The sequence below is a fragment of the Belonocnema kinseyi genome, chromosome 7 (assembly GCF_010883055.1).
Source record: "Belonocnema kinseyi isolate 2016_QV_RU_SX_M_011 chromosome 7, B_treatae_v1, whole genome shotgun sequence".
NCBI classification, from domain to species: domain Eukaryota; kingdom Metazoa; phylum Arthropoda; class Insecta; order Hymenoptera; family Cynipidae; genus Belonocnema; species Belonocnema kinseyi.
In genome coordinates, this window is record NC_046663.1 from 52,189,708 (window position 1) to 52,208,624 (window position 18,917).

The following is an 18,917-nucleotide window of genomic DNA, read 5'->3' on the forward strand; positions in this document are numbered from 1 at the left end:
TTGAAATTTCAAGCAAAAATATAAGTTTTCAAACATAAAGAGTAATTTTCCGCCAAAGAAGACGATTTTTCAACAAAATGCATGAACAAAAAAAAATTCAACCAAACTGGTACATTTTTAACTCAAATGATGAGTCTTCAACTGAAATAGGGGAATATTCAATACATGAACTCGCAATCAAATAGTTCATTTTTCAACTAATAACCCAGTGGACACAACGTTTGGCGACGTGTTTACGACATCGTTACGACATCCTATGTCCATGTCGTTAAGGTGTCTTTACGATATCGTAAATAAGTCGTATGATCTGACGATGTCTTTACGATAACGCAGACACCGAAACGACATGGACATAGAATGTCGTAAAGATGTCGTAACGATATCGTAAAGACGTCGCCAAATTTTGTGTCCACTGGAAAGATCCATCTTCAAATAGGTAGTTTCAATTTTGAACTAAAAAACATCAGGTTTCAACCAAAAATGATGAATATTTAACTGCAACAGTTGAATTTTCAAGCAAAAAGATCAGTTTTCTGCCAAAGAAGACGATTCTTCAACAAAACCCAAGAATTTTGAAAAAAAATCAATCAAAGTGATGAATTTTCAACTAAAAGTATGAATATGCAACTGGAATAGTTAAATTTCAAACGAAAAGATTAATTTTCAACCAATAAAATCAATTCCCAGCTAAAATAATGAAACTTTAATTGTAAAAGTTGAATTCCGAACCAAAAAGATGCATTTGGAACCAAATTTAATTTCTCCGAAAAACCACCAATTTTCAAAAAACATATGAATTTTCAACTTGAAAAGATAAATTGTTGTTCAAGAAATGAATTGTTAAATTTTTAGTTCAAATAATTAATGCTCAACCAACGAGATAAAATTCCAACTAAAATAATGGAATATTCAATTAAAATAGGTACTTTTAGAATATAAAAAATAATAATTAAAAAAAAACTAATTTGCCAAAATAATAATTACATTTTCAAACAAAGTGATGAATCATTAACTAGAATCGTTTGATTTTAATCACAAAGATGAATTTTCGACTAAAATTATGAATCTTTAACTAGAATAATTGACTTTTCAACCAAAAAGAGGGATTTTTAATCAAAATGATAAAATATTCAACTGGAATATTTATATTTCCAGTTAACAAACATTAATTGTGAACCGAAAAAGAAACAAATTTTCAACAAAATAGCTCATTTTTCAATCATATATGAATGTTCAATTAAAGTGATAAGTCCCCAATCGAAGAACATTAATTTTTAACAAAATAGTTTAACTTTGAAAAAAGTTATTAAATTTTTATTATAAAAAAATATGAATTTGAACGAAAAATGTAGTGATTGATAGTTCAAAAAAAAAAAAGATTTTAATCTTTAAGCAAAAACAGTTGAATTTTTTCCTAATCACGATCAATTTCCCACTAAAAATAGAATAGTTAAATTTTCAATCAAAAAAATTAATAAAAAAAAAACAAACGATTTTTCAACAAAAAAGTTCAATACAGCAATATAAAGCTACTAGTGTACAAATGAAGAATCACAGTTATTAAATTTTATATTGCGTATATTTTTTAATTAGGCACGCTTTCGAAAAAGTTATCTGACTTCAAAAAAAAATTTCCTGACAATTTTAGGCTTTCCAGGTAGGATAGGCACCTTGTCATTACTAAGGTTTTCATTTGGTCTCTAGCGGAAGTACGGTAATGCTCATTTAAAAGATACTGCGTTGTTAAGGAATTTCGGTCATCGTACAATTTCGAGAGGAATTTTCTAATCGTGCGATCTACAGTCTGGAATCTAGAAATCACGGAATCATCATGACTGATTGAATCCTTCCTGAAGAAGAGATCAGCCCACTTTTTGATTCAACTTGGCAGATTTTGAAACTTTGGATTGATGAAATTATGGAGGCTGGCTGAACTCCTCTTCAGAGCGGAGATTGTGTTTGCTTTTCGTATTAATTTATTTATCAAATGGAGACAAATAGCTCATGTACTTAGAATGAATAACTCTTATTTATCAAATTTGACAAGGTAAATTATTTAATCTTGGTAGAAGGTGGGCAGCTCGTTTCCGAGAATCACTTTGCGCTCGATTCCTTTCTCGGTAATGACACCAAGGCGAATAACTCCACCACTGCTGCCATCACGCGCCATTGCGAGGGCCAATGCTGTAAACAAATTTAGGAAATTATTATTACTGTAAAATAGATTTTGATATAAGTAACAAACCGTAACAAACCGTAACAAAATATTTCTACCCCCGCCCTCCTCCGCCCTTTTACTGTACGCAATTTTAAATTTCCAGAAATGTTTTGATAGTTACTGTTATTAGAATTAGGCAGGGTCTCCGAGAACTTAATTTTCAAAATTCCCTGATTTTATCTTAACTAATTTTTCAGTTTCTTTGATCATTAATACTCGAAAACACTGCAATTCCGCAAGAAAAGTTCCCGTTATAGAGGACAAGGAGGTCCAAAGGGGACGGGAGAGTGACGCTGCTAGGTCAGCGGAGAAACTCCACAACAACGCAGGAGCGTATGAAAAAAGCGGGCAGTATCCGCAGCGGTTAATCGTGTCGTCTGCTTCAGTCATTTTCACACAGTGGCTAAAATGTCGCAGGACATTCGCTTCAGTTTGCTCTCACTCAGTGTTTAGGCTATGAATTGCGTAATTGGTATTACGAAAATATCGAAGAAAAACAAGAGGAAGCGTTTATCTTTTAAAGAGACATATAAGCTTTCAGACGTAGTGAAATCAGGTGCCTCAAAACAGTCTATTTTTAAGAATTTATTTTTTGACCGGGAAATTTACAAATCTTTAGAAGAAAAATCTGTCCAAGTTCGACTTTAACTGCTTTCAAAATAATTAGTTGAATTATTATCTTTTTCAATTATGATACCATTTATTTTACAATCCGTAATTCGAAAATCTGTTAATTAAAAAATTTTCCATATTAGATTTTTCTTTTTAAGCTGAAATTTTTTATTTGAAGAATTTCAAATTGCAGATTTGAGGATTGGACAAATAAAAATTAAAAGCGTTTAAAGTAAGAAAAAAATTGATAAATGATAAAAAATATTTATCTTTTAACACTTATTAAAATATTTTGAGGTTCTAAAAAAACTTGAAAAATAATTTGGGGGCGAAAGTAAAATTCGCAGGGCCAAGAGGTGGCCACGGTCGAGAGTGGAATAAAATACTACATGCAACACTATTTCTCTCGCAAGGGCGCTAATTACCCGAGGGAAAAATCTACTTTCGTCCCTTGTTGCATATAGTATTTTATTTCACTCTCGATCGTGGCCACCTATTGGCCCTGAAAAGCGGGTTCGACGCATTTTCCTATAGCTTTGTTTACGCCTCGAATTTTGATCGACTAATTTTTACTTTCGCTTCGCAAATTTTACTTTCGGCCCGCAAATTTTACTTTCGCCCCGCTAATTTTACTTTCGCTTCGCAAATACAGTTTGCGGGAAATATTATGCTACTTTTATTAATTAATGTTAATAACTTAATTGAATTGATGGATCGGAATCTCGTAAAAAGAGGGGACGGACTGTGATCCCTGAAATACAAAGGTCCAGGGGAAAAAGAAAATAACGTACTGTTTTGAACGAGTTCGACTGTTTCTTCCCTGGACATGTTGGGCTTGTAGTTGGCGTCGACGTAGCCGTAGACGTAAGTAGATCCTGATCCACCGATAGAAATGGGTTGACGAACACACATGCCTCCAATTGGAACGCTATAGACTTGGCCGCCTTTTTGCGAATCCCATCCAGCTACGAGGATTCCAGCCATCAGGGAATCACGGTAATTGTAGCACATTTCGCGGAAAACGTTAGCGGCTGTTTCTACCAAAGGCGACTGACCCAATTCCATTCTGAAGATAGGAAAGCATTACTTTTATTCGTTACTTCATACATTCAGGTATGCAAATGACCCATTTTTCCAAATAAATTTCCTGATTAAGTTTGGGAACACTCAGTTAATAATAGATGCAAATTTAAAAATTAGAGACAAATTTAAAAAATAATATATTAAATTTTTAAACTAAAATAATGAGTTTTCAAAAACAAAAAAAAGAATTCTTAACAATGTAGTTTAACTTTGAACCAAGAATTTGCATTTTTAACCAAAAGAAATTAATTCTATTGAAAACAAAACAATAATAGTTGTTATTTTAAACAAAAAACATTTTTAATTTTTAAGTTAAAAACAGTTGAATTCATGAAAGATGAATTTTGAATAAAATATTTGAATCCTCAATCAAACATTTGCATTTTTGGGTAAAAAAAATTTATACCGGAATTTTCTGTAATATAGTCTAATATTGTCACAAATTTGAATAAAATAGTTTCATAACATTTTTCCAGTATTCAAATTATGTACAGTCTGAATTTGAAAGTGTATAGTGGGAAATTCAAAAATTTGAATGGAAAATTAACTTTAATCTTTAAACAAAATTTTCAGTTTTCTGACCAAATATTTTTAAATTATTAAAAATCAATTTCACATTTTATTTAAAATGTTAGGGTAAGAGCACCAATTCTTGCCCCCCCCCTTCCATTGTTGGCACCCTTCACTAAATTTTATGAAATAATAAGAGAATAGAGATAAATAGCAGATTTTTTTTTCAATAGTGCAGACATTTTTTCGCAGTAATATGTATTCATCTTTTGCTAAACAATAATGTATGTGTTCTGAAATTACAAAATTCAGCCTTGATTCCAAGCTGCTAAAATTTTTCAGGTTAGCTAAAGAAAATCTTTAGATAATTGCAGTTTTCAATTTACCCCCAGCAACGTTATAATTAACAGAAGTGCCTATTTTCTTTTCAGCACATTTCGAAGAAATTTAAAAATTATTAATAAAAAAATTACTAAGATTTAACTATAATTTGTTCAATAAATAATATGGGGTGCCAATGAATTTTCAATCTAAAGCACTGTATGCAATTCTTGGCACCCACCTGCCAAGAATTGGATTGTATGTTCTTGCAATGATTTCTATTCTTTGCAATCGGAAAAAGTAGGGTTATGTTCGTTTGTTGTTTTTAAAATTCACAATGAAAGCGAATTAAAAGCAAAAACAATATTTTGAAGTAAATTACTGGAGCTCTACTTAAAACAATTAAGTAGGTAATTATATTTAGTGATATATGTTATTCAGAAATAAGAGTAAATTCGCAACTTAGGGACGAGACTTAAAAACAAATCAGTCTAATGTATCACTCACAACTAGTCTGTCCAACAAAATTACTGCCTGATTTTCATTTAGAAAAAAAATCTCGGATGTAATTTTTAACACTTTTGAAAATTTGTTGAATAATAATAATAATAAGGTTGATTTAAATAGTGTAAAGAGAAAATAAGTTTTTTGTATTCAGTTTTCAGGTTACCATGCAATTTACGAAACATTACACGATTCTGAAAACTTGAGACGAAAAGCGATTTAAACCTAACATGTACAAGAAATTGCTATAAAATTGGTAAAAAACGTAAATATTTATGAAAGATTAGGAACGAGGGGAAATCAATTTAAAAAAAAATAAAGCTAAGACTTAAGGAAGCTAAAAACCAAAAACGAAGACGCCGAAATGAAAATTCGGAAAAAGCCCAAGAAGATAGAAATAGAAAAAAGTTAGAAATCATTAAGGGCATGTGATACTTAGAAAATTGTCGATTTTACCAGTTTTAGGTTCCCCGGCTTTTTTCTAGAACAATAAATATTTTGTCTTAAAAATTTGGGAAATGATAGAGAACATGCTAACGGACGTGCCCACACGCTTTTTTTGTAGGGTAATTCAAAAAAAATTTAATTTAGTAAAATGTGATTAATTTGCATAGCGCTTAGGAAATAGTATCGATTTTTTCAGTGTTAGATTCCGCCAGCTTTTTTCCTAGGATAAGAAATATTTTGCCTTAAAAATCTGAGAAATGATAGCGAATATGCTAACGGACGTCCCCAAACACTTTTTTTGTGTTTTTTTTTATCAAAAAATTGTTGATATTGCTAACAACGTGCGTGTATATTTCGAGGTTATGTGTGTTACAATTCACCCGAGCGTTACTTCCAAACTACACAATATTTTTGGCCGAAAACTTTGGACTTACAAATAAACATAGTAACTAATCTCCCGGAACTAACCTTGTTTGCAGGCTATCAAAAAAGTTTATTTCATAAATAATTTCCAGATTATCGAAAAGGCAGAGATGAAAAACGACGTAACCTCAAAATAATGCATATGCATAAAATTTTTATTTAGCACAATAAATTTTTTTTGTTATTATCCCTCAAAAAAGAGTCCGGGGACGTCCCTTATGATATTTCATAGCATCTCCGAATTCAGTTTTTGAAAATTTTCATTTTTGCGAAAAAAAGCCGGGGAACCTGTAAGTATCACATGCCCTTAAGGGCATGCGACACAGTGGGATTCCTACATTACCAACCTCTTTTTTCCATTGAACAAAATTTTTTTGTGAACCATAGACCTTTTTTGGTAAATGAAATATCGAACTCAAAATTTGAGTAGAGCATAAGAAGACATTATTCTACGTTTATGTACTGCATTTGAATCGGAATTAAAAAAAAAAATTATTTCTGAAATTTTTTGTCAAATTTCGATTTAAATGCAGTACATAAACGTAGGATAATGTCTTCTAATGCTCTCCTCAAATTTTGAGTTCGATATTTGATTTACAAAAAAAGTTCTATGGTTCAAAAAAAAATTTTGTTCAATAGAAAAAAGAGGTTGGTAATGTAGGAATTCCACTGTGTCGCATGCCCTTAATGATCTTATTGATTCTGCTAAAGGAGTTACTAGAAAAATAAAGTTAAATGCTAAAGACATTAACAAAAACTTTTAAGAAGCCTAGGATCACAACCTCTGAATTTGAACTAGACAGACGCTGATAATTAAGTAATTTGAGCCAGACTAGTTGTTTCTAAATGAAAAATAATTTATAAACAATGTTTCTCTTCACTATTCACTTCTTAGTGATGAATTTTTAGGCTAATGAGCTCATTTGAATTATTTTTTCAGTTTCTAATATATATTGAGGTAAATAAAGCTTAGAATTTGATACTCTATTATATTAACACAGTCATATTAATATTACATTTATGACACATACAATTTTTGATATTAATTGCTTTCTCAAAGCCTGAAGTTTGCCTGAACCTGCCAACAATTGGGTACATTACCCTATTATTTAGTTTTAGAATCATCAAAATTCTTATTTATTTATGGCAGGCTTCCCTGTCTTTTCTCTATGTCCCCTTTCTTCTTTTTTTCTCGCCATTCCGCACAAATGCAAACTGAATTAATAGAACCCAATAAGAAAATTGAACTACTGTTGAAATTATTTCGATGAAAATGCAACCATTTTTTAAAAAAGTCATACTTTTTGTTTGAAAATTCATGTATTTTGTTGAACATTCATCTTTTTGGTTTATAAATGCATCTCTTTCAATTGAAATCTAATCTTTTTGTTTAAAAATGCAACTGTCTGGTTAAAAATTAATTTGGTTTGGTCAAATAATAACTTATTTGTTGGAAATTATTTGTGTTATAGAAAATTTGTATTATGGGCTCGAACATTCAACAATTTGGTAGAAAATTGAGCCGTTTGGTTAAAAACTTATCTATTTTGTTGCAAATTGGCCTTTTTGTAGAAAATCAATTTTATTGTTTAAAATTGAAACTGGCTGAAAATGATTCCGTTTTAGTTCAGGATTCAAGAATTTTTTTAAATTTCATTTTTATTTGTTAAATCCAACTGTTTTTTATTTTTAATTAAAATCCTTTTTTGCTGGAACATCAACTATTACTTTTTTTGTTAAAAATTCAACTCCTTCGTTGAAAGTTAAATTACTTCCTGGAAAGTTCTTTTAGCTGAAAATTCAATTTCTTTAGTGAAAATGCCACTTATTCATTAAAAATTAACTTTGTGTAGAATCTTCACATTCTCAAGTTGAAATTTTAACCTTTTTGTAGAAACTTCGTATTTACGGCTCGAAAATTCCACAATTTGGTAGAAAGTTTAACTGCCTAGTTGAAAATTTGCCTTTTTTGGTAGAAAACAATTTTTTTTTAGTTCAAAATGCTACTCTTTGTTTGAAAATTTATGTTTGCTGATTCGACTCTGGTTCCAAGTTGAACTACTACTGCCTTTAGAATTGATTTTTTTTGGTTGAAGATTTATAATTTTAGTTGAAAATTCGATTTTTGGTTTGTTTATAGAAAATTAGTCTTTTTTGCTTGAAAAATCAATAACTTCGTACAAAATTATAATGTGTGTATAAAACTCGTTAAAAAAATTTTTAGAAACAAAGACAATATAAAATAAAAAATCTCAAGTAAAAAATTCTTCTTGGTTGAAAATTCAACTGCAAATTTATATACGTTGTTGAAAGTTGATATTTTCCGATTTAAATATTAATCTATCTTGTAAAAAATACATGTATACTTTCTTAATAACCTATGTTTTTTTATCAAAAATTAATCTTCTCTGTTAGAAAATCATCTAATTAGCGAAGAAGTTTAAAAATATTTTTAAAGGAATACGAAAGAAATAGTAGCAATATCAGACAAATGTGAGAAAATAGTGTCTTTAGTATCATTTATTTTGAAATAGTATCAAAATAGTGTCATCGCTCAAAAAAAGTGTAAAATAGTATGAATAGTGTAGTGAGTCCGAGGCCTGCATTATTCGCAATAAAGTTAGAATAATTTAGAATAATAAAATAGAAATAACAATAAGCTGAAATAAGTTGAATTAAAAAAATTTTTTTAAAAATAAAATTCTTTATCCTTTGGACCAGTTTTAGGAAATTAGAAAGTTCGGTTACAATTTTTTTGCGTTTGTTGAAAATACGAAAACAAAAGACTGGATGATTGCATGATGATTCTCAGAGAGAACTTTGACGATCGAAATTTAATTTTGTTACTTACAAAACGGAATCTTAATCAACTTTTTAAGGTATTTATCACTAAATTTGAATAAAGGAAATACTATTTTGTTTGAAATTTGTGTGGTTTAATAGGTACTTCAAACTTTTCACAAGGTTCGTGTACATATTTAGATATTTATGAAGAGAGTGCAGTTAGAATAAGTACGCTATTCTTTTAGGAAAGGTACGACAAAACAAGACAATATTGCAAATATCTTATTTCGACATTATTTCGAGCAAGTAATAATAATTATAATACTTTATTAATTTCAATATTATAATAAGTTTTAGAAACTTTTAAATGATTTTCGAGGCATGCAACATTATTACAAGCAGTTGGGAAAATTATTATTGTAAAATAAAATTGCTTTCTTGTTACATTTATGATAACGTTCTCTTAAAATGTTAAGAAAAACCAAAATTAAAATAACGCATTAGTAAAGTAAATATTGGATCAATATTTCGCAGTAAAATAATTTTTTTTTGCTATTAATAAGTTTTCTTCAGTTTAGGTGCTTATATTTCATGGAAACTCATCTTAGTTTAGAAAAATAAAACTTTATCTAAAATTTTCCAAATTTAACTCACGATGATCAGTACGAAATACAAAGAAATCCCAGGCCATTTTTTTATTTTTTCCCGGTTCACAAACATTTTTCACAATGAAATCAAAAAAATCAAAAATTACATTTTTGTTATAAACTGAACACTTCTTTAATTTAAAGTTAAGTTATTTTCATTTTACAGTTTAAAAATTCTTAAAAGGCTTCAAAAACTTACTTCAAAATCTTGAAACATCCACATGTTGTTTTACAATTATTTAACCTTTAAATTATTTTTGAAGTTTTTCAGAACTTCTAAACATCTTTTAAAATTATTCGAATTCTTCCTAAAATTTTTTTTTAATTCTGTAAAATTAAAAATATTTCATTAAAATCTTTCAGATTAATGTTTGCAATCGTTTTAAAAATTCTCATAAAATTAACCTTTCATAATAAAAAGTAATTTTCAATTTTCATAGGAATCTTAAGAAATTCATTTTATTTTTTTACGGCTTTCATAATTCTTGAAAAGCTTCTAAATTTTTGTTAGAAATCTGCAAAAATCTATATTTTGTTTTAAATCAGGCCGTGGGCTATTTGCACCGAAATTTCGGTACAAATAACCGGATTTTGATGGCATATGTACACTTCGTTTAAATTATTTGAAATTTTAAATTAATTTTAAATCTTTTCAGACCTTCTAAATATCTATTCAATTGCTCGAATTTTGGCTAGGAATGATAGGTGTTTAACATTTATTATACTTCAAAATTCAACAATTTTACTTGTAAATTAAATTTCCTCAAATAGAACAATTCAAATTGCAACGCTCAAACTTTAGTTTTTTTGTTGTTGTTAAGTTTTGAATATTTTATTTATAATTACTTATTTTACATGAACAATCCAATATTTCTAAATATCATGCAATTGTTATTTTTCTTAATTAACATTTGTTATTTTAAAGTTCTTTTAAAATTGAAAATGGTTTATAAAGTTTCAATCGGACGTCAAATTTTGTACTGATTCCGAATCGTTTTGTAAAATCAATTGTTATTCACTTTTTGAATCTTAAATTACAATTAAATTTTGAAAATCATTATAGTTTATATTTACATTTGATTAATTAAAAAGGTTTTATAATCCAATATTGTATATTTCCAGCGCAAATAATTTTGCAAGTCCTTAAAACTGCAGTTTAACATCTATTCAATGGAAAATGTACGCTTGAAAATTAGAATCCAAAATGGGAAATTCGTAAGTAAAATATTTTCAAATTACGCATTGTAAACTGAATTATATCATTTCCTCGTAAACGATCAAAGATATCGTAGAAAAGTCTCCATGTTTTTTATTTTGTTGTTGTTATCAAATCGGAAAAACAAGTATCGCCTAATCTCCTCTAAAAAATAATTAAAACACAAAATTAATTCACGCATTAATAATATCGAAGTTTTGAATGAAAAACTTTTACTTGTTCTTTTTTTCAATTTTTTTTCTTAGTTTCATTTTGTTGAAAATTGAATCAATTAAAATTTTTTAGTTTAATTACTACAGATTCATCTAGTATCCCGTGTTCTGAAATGCCGATCAACGATATAATATAGTTTCGTCTACATAAATTTAAAGTAAATTGCAAATATAATAATAAGAAATAAACATACTGATGGAATCCCAGGTGATACGACACGATGTTTGCAATAGCTTGGGTGTCTGCAGCCGAACCGGAACGACAGCAGTAAATATTGTCGGTTATTCTCGTTAATTTGTCAGCGTATCTATTTGCGACATACGATCTGCAAAAAATAAAATTTTCATGTTAGCTTTGCGACACTTCTTCAAAATTTTAAAGTATTTTTTATCCATAAATTCTTTACTTTTACACTTCACTATAGAATTGATCACGACAAGACTTCGTAAGTTGAGAGTTGTGACAGGGCCTTGAATTAAAAATGAAAATAAAAGTTTACAGCATACTTTTTACCCAGTCATTTGTCTTTATTCGGTAAACATTTTATTTTAAATCATTCAACTTAAAATGTCTTGTAGAATCTCTGAAAGAGTTAAAAACCCAAGAATATACAATAGTGCCGTTTTTCTATTAGTATGGTATGTGGTATATCGTAATTTTTTTAAATTTAAGTAGTAGCTATTTTTGTAATTGCCATAAAGTTATTACCCCGTCGTTGAACGAGAATCTGCACCAATTACAACGCCTCCGTTGAATTCGGCGGCCATAATTGACGTCTGAAAGAAGTTTTAATTTTTATTTTAGAACCATCATATTCACTTACTCATATTCTAAGAATATCATAATTTCTTGGTTTTTTGGGTAAATGAAGTACCTAAAATGCAGAAAATTACTAAATTTAAACATTTAGATCAAAGACTCATTTGAAGCTAGGATTATCCTTAATGCAAAAACAACTTTTAACGCTTCAAGTTTGAATTCATTAATTTTGAAAGTTTCCTATTAGAAAGCATATAATTTTCAAATGATTTAAAATAATTAAGCTATAAAGTTCACAATATTTTTCGCAATATTTCATATTCTGTCATTTTGAACGGTGAAAATGAGTAATTTTTTGTTGATACAGAAATCACATTTATCAGTAAAAAAATCTATGCAATCATTTTGAATATCGCTTGATACTATACGATATGATTTTTCTTTGCTTTAAGATTCAAAAAGCTATGATTTTAAACTTCTTAAGTTTTGGACCTCTCGAATTTCAAATTTCACAATGTTGCAGTTTAAAATTCAAATATCAAATATATGGGACAATTTCGCTATTAAATCTTTCAAATTTTCATAATAAAAGCCTTGACAGTTAGTTTTAACTTTAGTCATTTTGGATGTAATTAAAAAGCAATTTTGAATTGAAAATCTTAAAATTGTGCAATTGTAAACATTGGAAACAAATTAAAGCATCTTGTTTCGTATGTTTTTTTAATTTTAATTTTCAATGAAAATTGTTAAAACTGTCCAAGTTTTTTAGTTGAAGATTTAAGCAAATAAATCATTCAAACTGAAAAATATTTGACTGGAAAATTTCAAGAATGAATAATACTGCCAAAGAAAGTGTTTAAATAATTGAATGATTTGAAATTTAAAAATTATTTGTTTAAAATAGAATAGTTAGAAATTCAACTATCTAAAATAGAAACCTAAGTAACTGACAACTTTATTTGATTTGGAATGGTAACATTTCTGAGTTCTGAATTTTCATGTTCAATTCTACATTTTCATTATGCCCTTTCATAAGTTTCAATTTTGCAATTAAAATTAAATTGGTTGAACTTGTAAATGTTAACAATTAAAAAACTATTCATTTTATAACGATTTAAATTTAATGTTTCCTATTCAAAATTACGATCAGAGATTATCTATCTGTTAATATTTATTTTGAACGTTTTTTTTTCAAGAAAAATTAAATTAATTGTTTAATTTGAAAAACATATGTATAATCAGTTTGAGTGTTAAATTCTACTTTTTTAATGTAATAACAATTTAAATTTCTAGAAATTCAAAATCTTTGCCACCGAATGATTCAATTCAGTCTTCAATTTTAATTGCCTTAAACTTAAAATTATTCAAATTCAAAAGTTGTCACTTTTTAAATATTTGATTTCAAAGGCTTTTAGTTAGAAATAATACAATTTCAAACAGTTTGAATTTAAAATGATCCAATTGCCAAAATTGAATCATAAAAATGTTCAATGCTTAACGTTTTGAAATTGTACTTTTCGAAATTTTAATCTGAAATGATTCAATTGTTCAATTTTGAGAGCTTCAGTTTATACATTTTTTAATTTCAGATAGAGTTTATTCTTGTAGATTCCATTAAAAATACTGTCCTTTTTAAGTTGCTTAATCTGAAATAGTTTGAAATGGAAAATTTTCAATTTAAAATCGTGTAATATATGTTTTTAAATTTCACACGCTTTCAATTCAAAATTATTAATTATTGTTCCAAAAAGGTTTAAAATATAAGATTTTAATAATGGATTTTTCAATTATTTATAATTTTTAGTTCTATGAAATATTGAAATAAAAGCCTAAAGACGTGAAAGTGTGCATTTATTGCCAGTATATAATAAAACAGATCTCTGTATTTTCCTTTATCAGGCACTAAAAGGGCCTCATCATACTAATTTTATGACTTGAAGTCAAATGATCTCTCGCAAAAACGTTTGCCAATGCTCATCGGCATCTGCAATTGATCATATGTAAAAAACTGTGTGTTTCGCAAAGAGAGTATCTTTTTTTCCTATACCGGGATATCCTCGAATTCAATAAAAAGTTCTACTTCACTGCTTTAATATTCCAGAGATTTTCAAAAACAGGACAATACAATTTAGAAGTACTGACAAATTAATTTTAAACTAAAATTAAAAGAATGTTGAAGATTTTAAAATCGAAATTTTTACAATAAGATAATCAATGTTTTTTAGATTAATAATTCGATCTAATTATTATTCTTAAATTCTTTTTCATAAAAAAGTAAGATTTTGCTTCTGAAAGTGTATATTTATTAGTAATTGAATCACTTTCCGTCCCATTAATATAAAAATATTACTATTTTTATGAGGAAATATTAGGGGCGTGGAAGAGAGCATGAAAAAAAGGAAACAGAAACGTTTGACAGAACAAGAATCATTTCATCGCCCACGCATGGCTGTCGAATTTATGGCACTATCATTTAATTTTTGTGTGGAATAAACGGCTTAATTGACAAAACGTTTCTGTCAAATTGAACTTTATTATCTCTGAAATGTATTAATTTTATTTGCGAACTAAAAAGCGAATTTAAAAATGTGCGTGCAAAAGCAGCGAGATCAAGCAAATTATTTGAATTAAAAAATCCACAGAGCTTCAAAGTTTTTCAAATGATAAAAATAAAAATATGAGTTCGAAACACTACATAATTCCACTAAAACTGACCAAAAATGTCTCCAATTAAAATTCTGATAATATCGCACGTCTTCCGGCTAAAAAGCGTAATTGTTCACTGCGTTATGGACCGGTCATTTCCCAATTTTCTCCAGTCAAATACTTTCCGGGAAACTCAAACATTTATTTTAATTCGCGACATTCATTCTAAACATTCTTTGAAACAGAGCAAAAAATTGCAAAATTAATTAATTTTGAAACAAATGGTTAACTTTTCCAAGACAAAATATAAATTTCCAACAAAAAAAGGAATAGTTAAACTTTTAATTGAAAAAAAAATTAATTTTTAACGCAAAAAAACAACAGATTTTCAAAAAATAGTTCAATTTGCAATCTAACTGATGAACTTTCAACTCAAATGATGAATATTCAACTGGAATAGTTGAATTTTAAATTTAAAAAATGAGTTTCCAACTAAAACGATGAATTCTGAACTGAAATAGTTAAATTTTCAAGAACAAAAAGTTCATTTTTATTAAAACAGATTAATCATCACTTAAAACTTAAATAATTAAATTTTAAGCTCCAAAGTTTAATGTTCAACCAAGCACAACAATTTTCAAATAAAACTATGCAATATTCAATTGGAATAAGTTTAAATTTCAATTAAAAAAGTTACTTTACAAAAAAAAATTAACTTTAAAAAAAAAATAGTTACATTTTCAAACAAAGTGATGAGAATAATAAAAATCGTTATAAATTTGTAATAACAATTTATGAAAATTCTATAAATACTGTTAGTTTCGTTATATGATGGTGCATATTTTCTGAAATTTTTATCACAAAATTCCTATTATTTTAGAACTTATGGCAAGTTGAACACAAAAAATTCGTATTTTGCGATTGCAGAAAAAAGTAACATTTTCTTCATTATTTCGTAAATTAATGAAGTTATCACATTTATTCATAGAACTATAAATATGCGCAATAAAATTTTCTATTAGGATATGTTATTATAAAATTAAAATTTGACCTAAAAAAAATATGGCCCAGGGTTCAACTAAACGACGGCATTTCGGTCGTATCCCCTTTTGATCGCTAGCGGTACAATCATAACTACAATTTTATTCGATTTGTTTTTGAAAAACAGGGTTGCTACAAGAGTCTGGTTAAAAAAATCCACGACTTTTCCAGGATTTCCAGGTAAAATTTTGAAAAAATTCCAGGTCTACTTTTTTTTTTAATTCAGCCAATTAAATTGAATTGTAATAAACAGGATGAACGTTTTAATAGGAGAAAAAAATTCCCTGTCATTTCCTGGTTTTCAAACATTTTTGACGGTCAATAAAATTTAAAAAATTTAGCTTATTCTAATATTTTTTTATTCTAATAAAAAAATATTAGAATAAGCTCTATTCTAATAATTTTGTATTTGAAGCAATAGACCATAAACAACAAATTAAAATATTCAAAGTGGAACTCTTGAATTTTAAACTATTAAAATTATAGTTTAAAAGTTTTTTAATTCGAAAATTGTGTATTCAAATGCAATTACAATTAAAAATAAAATGCAGATAAACTGCGAAATTTAGAACTTTTATCAATTATAGAGTTTCGAAGATTCAGATTAAGTTTAAAAAATATAAATCCACGTTAACATTTTCAATACTTTAAATAAAGGAATCAAGCAATGAACTTTAAAAATTTTCAAAATTATATCATTTTCAGTGATTTTAAGCTATACAAATTAAAAATTGAAAATTAACTTTTTTTTAACTTAACTGTTCTTGAATTAGAAATTAAATGATTTTGATTTCAAAACTTTTAAGCACCCTTGAAAAGCTTCAAAATTTTAGTTCGAAAACTTGAGAAATCTAGAAGAACTTTTAAATATATTTTTAAATGAATTGTTTTTTTTCTACAACTTTTAAGAAATCCTGAAAATTAAAAAAATTCTTAAAATTTCAATTTATAAATATAAATAGTACACTTATTATTTTAAGAAAACATTAGAGTAATTTTAAGATTATTATTATTCAGAGATTTCAAAATTATCAAAAAAGTATCTGGAAGCGTTTAAGGACTTTTTTTTTAATTTGCAGGATTTTCCAAAAATTGTAGGAAAAATTCGATTAATTTTAAAATATATTTAGAAATTCTGAAAAAAATGTTACCGCACGTCGTTTAAATTACCTGAAATCATTTCAAGTATTTAATTAATTTTGAATGTTTTCAAAACTTTTAAATATCTCTCAAAATTATTCAGATTTTTTCTACAAATAATAAGTTTTCAATTATTATTTATGAAACAATGAAAATTGTAACGTTAAAAGTTTAAAAGTTCTTCGAAATTCTAGACACTCAAAGCTTTCTATGTAAAACAATTAATTTTTGAATTGTTTAATTTCAAATATTTGGTTTTAATTTACTCATCTTAAATAAACACCGAAATATTGCTGAATATTAAATACTTATTCCATTTTTAAATTAATTTTTTTTTAATTAAATGGGTTAAAAATGGAATAATTTAGACTCAAACAATATTTTAATTGTTAAAAAAAGCCTTTAATTACGACTATATGATTATGGAGTTATTTTTAAGTTGGGAATAGTTTATAAGTTTGAACCGCACGTTTACATTTTTAAGGCTAAAAAATATATTAATCAATTAATTTATCAAATTTAATATAAAAATGATATAAAGGAAGGCCTAAAACTTTGAATGAAAAATATTTTATTGATAAATCATTAAAATGTTTATTTTAAAATAAAATTATCGGAATAAATGATATATTAATTTGAATTTTTATCAAGACTTTCGAATTGAAACAGTTACAATCTGCAAATTCTCCAATTTGGAACGGATTTAGAATCGTTTCCTCCAATCAATGCAAGTTTGAGCGGGCCTTCGGGCACAGACCTTTTAAAATCAAAGGTGAACAGACCGACAACTGTAATTTTGTGATTTCGAACTCTCTTTTGTTAAAGCTCTTTAGCTTTAACGAACACATTCTCATCACGTATCTCGTGCTTCGCACTCGATTTTGTCCAAAATGTCAACTTTTCTACACAATACACAACACTCTTATATCAATTATAATACATTTTTATGTAAATCTGCTTGGGATTACTAATTAAAAAATGCAAAATAAAAAGCAAATTGTAATTATCATGATTAGTTTTGTATTTCTTTCTTATTTTGCTTTAAATTGTATTCTAAGCTGCTCTGAAACATGTATCATTTCAATAAATGTATATCATTACAATTCATAATATGCATAAAAATTGAATCATACTAATTCTAATTTCGTTGTTTTTATACTTTTTTTATTTTTAACGTTGTTTTTTACTATTAAATAAAAACTACTGCGCATCGGCACAACTTTTGTCTGGTAATTTAAGTTCATACCTTGTGTTGTTTTTTCAAACAAATTTAATATTTTTATTTTGAATGTTGTTTTTTACGATTAAAGCAAAAGCTACGTGTCCTATCAAAAATTATAGCTCTTTTTTGGATGAACCATTTTTGTCTCATTTTTTTTGTAGCTTATATCGAAAAGTGATTCATTATAAATTGTAGTTCTGTCCAGGGCGCGCAATTTGGGCTTTTTCATTTTTTTCGTATCTTGCATAGCTTGACCAAAAAATAGAATTTTTCATTATTTTTGGTATGATCAAATTTGGAATTTTCAACTTTTTGACCAAATTCAAAAAGTTGTTATCATAATCTTGTAGAGCTTTCAAAAAGCAACGTTTTTCTTCTCCATACTTTTTTTCGTATCATGCGTTGTTTGGCTTAAAATGTTCATTTTAATTTGTTTCTTTGGATTTTGAAAATGATATAACACTAGTAATTTTTAATTTTTCGAAAAAAGTCATTAGGATAAATTGTTGAATTTTTTGAATACTATGAATAACCGTACAGAAAATATTTCAATTTTCAAAAAAGTGGTCTCAAAAAAATTCAAAATGTGCCCACTTTTTGAATTTGCATCCAAAATTCTCCAAATTTGAATTTTCAACTTTTCGACCAAATTAAAAAAGTTGTTATCATAATCTTTTAGGGCTTTCAAAAAACAAAGTTTTTCTTCTCATGACTTTTTTCCATATCATACGTTGTTTGGCTTAAAATGTTTATTTTAGTTTGTTTTTTTTTGGATTTTGAAAATGATATAACACTAGTAATTTTTAATTTTTCGAAAAAAGTCATTAGGATAAATTGTTGAATTTTTTGAATACTATGAATAACCGTACAGAAAATGTTTCAATTTTCACAAAAGTGGTCTCAAAAATATTCAAAATGTGCCCACTTTTTGAATTTGCATCCAAAAAGGCTGGCTAATGAACTTGATCTTTAGTTTGGGACACTAAACGAGTGTACCAATGGGCAATCTAATAGATTACTTTTTTCAAAAATTATCGTGTTCACAGACAGACAGGCACATTCGTAAAAACCTGTTTTTCGGATTCAGGGGGTCTCAAAACGTGGACATTTGACAAAAACTGGGGGGGGGGG

General features: G+C 27.4%; 1 protein-coding gene across 1 annotated transcript in view; it reads right to left on the reverse strand.

The window, feature by feature from the left end:
• Positions 1-1,958: 1,958 nt before the first annotated feature.
• LOC117176158 (proteasome subunit beta type-6) overlaps positions 1,959-18,917 on the reverse strand; it is a 22,728-nt gene continuing 5,769 nt past the window's right edge. Inside the window, exons 2-5 of the mRNA XM_033366244.1 lie at positions 11,687-11,754; positions 11,172-11,303; positions 3,622-3,896; positions 1,959-2,184 (exon numbers count right to left, since the gene is read on the reverse strand). Of these exons, the coding sequence (XP_033222135.1) occupies positions 2,057-2,184; positions 3,622-3,896; positions 11,172-11,303; positions 11,687-11,754 (603 nt within the window). The 3' untranslated portion in view covers positions 1,959-2,056. The remainder of the gene's footprint in view (positions 2,185-3,621; positions 3,897-11,171; positions 11,304-11,686; positions 11,755-18,917) is intronic.